This window comes from Lactuca serriola, chromosome 1 (genome assembly GCF_051521515.1).
Source record: "Lactuca serriola cultivar US96UC23 chromosome 1, Lser_US96UC23_V15, whole genome shotgun sequence".
Classification (NCBI taxonomy): Eukaryota; Viridiplantae; Streptophyta; class Magnoliopsida; order Asterales; family Asteraceae; genus Lactuca; species Lactuca serriola.
In genome coordinates this window covers 76990318-76994489 of record NC_136408.1, presented here as the reverse complement: position 1 = coordinate 76994489, position 4172 = coordinate 76990318, and the positions used below count along the sequence as shown (strand labels likewise).

Sequence of the window (4172 nt, the reverse complement as noted above, 5' to 3'; positions counted from 1 at the left end):
ATTGGACCTATGAGTTGTGATAAATAAAAAAATAATAAATAAGCGGATGTGATTACATGTTTATTTAGTGCTTTTTTTAATATGTTTGTATTAAGTTGCAATCAATATAGAAAATATACGATCGAAATGACGTTCGACATGCTTAATTACTAATAAATTGAAATTATGTTACCATTTTTTTTCCAATTTATCCAAAAAAATATCTAGTACCTTCTTGGGTATGTGATAGATTATTTGTGAAGCAACGAATGTACTCTTTTCCATGGATCCAAGGCTTTTCGATAACTGCACTCCACCTGTTCGACAAAATTCCTCACTCACACTTATCACACCACGCCATCTCCATATTCCACTCCTCTCTCCCTCTCTCTCATCATTGTTAATGTGTTCAAGACTCATTCTAAAGCCAGCATCAATAAAAAAACCCACTGAATATACACATACAAAGACTAAAAGACACACATAACATAGCGGTGGTTGTGGTTGTGTTTTGTAGTAAATGGGTGTTGACTCAAAAGCAGGAATCTTGAAATCATTGATGTGTATAGTTTCTTGTATTTCTCTTAAATTTCTTTCCTTTTTCTCCTGTTAATTTTTCATCTTTTTAAATAATACATATAAGGGATAGGGACCATTTTGGTTGCTGGGGTGGTTGTAATTAAATGATGTTGGGTTTGTCCCATGCCACTCAAAGATCTTTTCTTTAAAGAAAAAAAAAAACCCCACAAATAGTATACACAAATAAAAAAAAGCTTAGATTATTACCTGTAATCTGTATTGTAATTGTAAAGTATTGTATAGAAGAAGACATCATTATTGCTTTTTTCTTTGTCATCCATAACCCGACCCGACTTCTTTTCATGATTCTTTATGTATTTGAAATAAGAATTTCGAAGATTTGACAGAGGGGAGTGATTATAGATGATGGGTTTTTGATGTTTTGATGTTTTGGAGTTGGAAAGTTAAGATCAGCCATGGCTCCTGGGAAAGCTTTGGAGTTCTATCAAGAAGCCAATGACTGGTAAATTCTCATTCTTTATACATAACCGAATGCTTCAAAATTCAAAATTCAAATAGTGGTTTTTTTATTCAATTGGTGATCATTTCTGTCTCTTACTCAACAACAATTCGTATGTTCTTTAAAAATTCTGGAAAGCGTCTTTGATGGATGCATCATTTAGCCTAAATCATGATACTCTACTACGATCATTTTGATCTATAGGCTATATAGATCATGAATTTCGAAGCTTCAAAGCTTTAAACAAACGTAGACTGCTGTTCGTCTGAAATTTGGTTTCTTTTTGTGTTAGGTTTTGTAATGCAGGTTTACCAAGCGATATCGTGATCATCATAGACAAAGTAAATTTCCATCTTCACAAGGTAATGTTTCTTTCTGTATCTCTGTTTTTAACCCTAAACTTTCGTCACCGATGCCAGATTTCTTTCACTTTTACAGTTTCCTCTATCGTCAAGATGTGGAAAAATCGATAAATTAATCAAAGAAACTCAAAATACAGACATTATTACCCTAGAAGACATTCCAGGTGGGACAAATGCATTTCTGATCGCAGCTAAATTCTGCTATGGCGTACGTGTAGAACTTACACCTCGAAATATAGTTCTGGTGTACTGTTTAGCAGAGTATCTTGAGATGTTCGATGAGTACGGAGATGACAACTTGTTAGCCAGAGCAGATACTTACTTCCATAAACATGTTGTAAAAAACTGGAAGGATTGCATGGTTGCTCTTCAAAGCTGTGATACGTTTACAACACAAGCGGATAATCTTCAAATCATTAGTAAATGTTTGAATGCTGTATCGATGATGGCGTGTACAGATCCTAGTTTGTTTGGTTGGCCGATGATGATGTATGGTCGTTTACAGAGCCCCTGTGGTAGCATTTTATGGAATGGAATCAACACCGGCGCAAGAATCCGTAGCTCAGAATCCGATTGGTGGTTTGAAGATGTCTCGTATCTCAGTGTCCCGTTGTTTGTCAGGCTTATGAAGATGATGGAAGCTCGAGGCATTCCACCTGAAAAGTTAACAGGTATCATGATAAATTAATAATCCATCTCCTACATTTTCTATATGTGATGCACTCCAAGTGTTTGATGAAATGTCTCAGAGTAATCCTTGGGATTTTCCTCTTATTTACAGGGGCAATTATGTATTATTGTAGAAAGTATCTTCATGGATTAGGGAGATGGAAAAGTGGACAACAACACACTGCAAAAGCAAGATCGATTGCAAGTTTGAGCATGAAACCTGCCATTGTTGACCAACGAGTTCTTCTTGAAAGCATTGTGAAACTGCTTCCTGAAAAAAAGGGCAAGTCATTCTGTCGATTCTTGTTGGGACTTTTACGTGTTGCTTTGATTTTGGGTGTTAATGATAAATGTCAAGATTCCCTTGAAAAGAAGATTGGAATGCAATTGGAGCTTGCTACACTTGATGCCCTTTTGATTCCTACTTATTCCAATTCCGATACTTTATACAACAGTGATTGTGTTGAAAAGATAATCAATCATTTTTTGAACTCTGAAAAAACTGCTACTCCTTTTTCTCCACCATCAATTGCTTCAGAAGTAACACCATCATCTTCATCTTTACCATTGAAGAAAGTTTCAAAGCTTGTAGATAATTATATGGCTGAAGTTGCATCTGATGTGAACTTGAAACCTGAAAAGATTCGATCTTTAGCTGAAGCTCTTCCTGAATCTTCTAGATCTTTAAATGATGGGCTTTATAGAGCTTTGGATCTTTACTTCAAGGTCTCCTTCTCCTTCTTTCTCTTACTTATTATGATCAACAAAATGTTAGAGAATTACGCATTTAACCCTTGAACAAATTGTATTTTATCATGTAGGCCCATCCATGGCTACATGAGAAAGAGAAAGAAGATCTTTGCAACATTATAAACTATCAAAAGCTCTCAATTGATGCATGTGCTCATGCTTCTCAAAATGATCGACTCCCACTTAGAGTTCATCTTCAAGTTCTGTTTTTTGAGCAAATGCAACTAAAAGCTGCTTTATCTGCTTCCTCTAATCTTGTGTTAGATAATGAGAATCAGAATCAGAATCAGCCTCCATTAATGGCTTCCCAAATTGTTCAAAGAGATGGGTGGGTGACAATTGTGCGTGAAAATCAAGTTATGAAAGTGAGTATGGAAAGATTGAGGTCTAGAGTTGGTGAACTTGAACAAGAGTTTAATAGAATGAAGGAAGAAATGAAAAGAGTAAGTAGAACAACAACAACACATAATAATACTTTTCTTGAATCTAATTGGTTTGTTTCTAGAACTTTTGGGAAATGTAAGTTAAATCCTCGATCATCAAATGTTCAAGAAGATGTTGTGGAAAGTACGGGGCCCGCAACGCCACGTGGCTCGGTTGACCAGCCACGCATGTCGCATCATTCAAAACATCGTTAAAGTTTTTTAAATTTTATTTATTATATAGTCTTGTAAGTAGTGTCACAAGGGTTGATGACAGAAAATCCATCCTAGATGTTTACAGATGTAAACATCTGGGATGGATTTTCTTTTTGGGGGCTTATAGAAGTTTGTATGCAAATGCAAGGGTGCATTCTTTGTCAACTGGTGTAGATTCAGTTGAAGTATATAACACAGGTGTGCTATGAAATTGTAATTTAAAATTATATATATAGTTTATACATGTTCATTGTTCATTACCCACACAAAGTGTGTTAGTTTGTTTATTCCAATAGGAAGAGATTCTTTGGCTTGTAATTTTCTTGATCATGTATTATGTTTTATGAATCCCCAAGCCAATGGATTGGATGATCTTTGCATATGAAAATATGCTAGCTTAGGATGGAGAAAAAGAATACAAGCTATAAAGATACAAGTAGAGGGAAATAAACGTAACCATGCAGATATTATACAGAAAGGCGAAAGCTAGATTAGTTTAAAAAAAACTGTTTCTAGTCTCAGCCTAGTCTCCAACATTTTCTCCTATAACTTCGTAATATGACTAATTACTTTCATAACTCTATAATTGTCACAACTTTTACCATCTATTTTGTTCTTATATATTGGTATATAAATAAACCTGATAAAACCAAGGGCTAGACTATGTAAAGCAAATGATTTTTGGACCTACCTTTGAAATAGTACAACATCGATGCAAAAAGAAAATAATTCTCA

General features: G+C 34.8%; 1 protein-coding gene across 1 annotated transcript; it reads left to right on the top strand.

Moving 5' to 3' along the window:
* Positions 1-514: 514 nt before the first annotated feature.
* On the top strand, positions 515-3694 carry LOC145092937 (Phototropic-responsive NPH3 family protein). The gene is made up of 5 exons (XM_079030943.1): positions 515-1021; positions 1311-1380; positions 1457-2051; positions 2162-2775; positions 2871-3694. The coding sequence occupies exons 1-5, from the start codon at positions 975-977 to the stop codon at positions 3435-3437; spliced, it is 1893 nt and encodes a 630-aa protein (XP_078887069.1). The 5' UTR covers positions 515-974; the 3' UTR covers positions 3438-3694.
* The last annotated feature ends 478 nt before the right edge of the window (positions 3695-4172 follow it).

Excerpts from the sequence above, each read along its gene's own strand:
- LOC145092937 (XM_079030943.1), top strand. The coding sequence starts at position 975 with ATGGCTCCTGGGAAAGCTTTGGAGTTCTATCAAGAAGCCAATGACTG. Across the intron at positions 1,022-1,310 it reads TATCAAGAAGCCAATGACTG|GTTTTGTAATGCAGGTTTAC; the intron begins GTAAATTCTCAT and ends TTTTTGTGTTAG. Across the intron at positions 2,052-2,161 it reads TCCACCTGAAAAGTTAACAG|GGGCAATTATGTATTATTGT; the intron begins GTATCATGATAA and ends TCTTATTTACAG.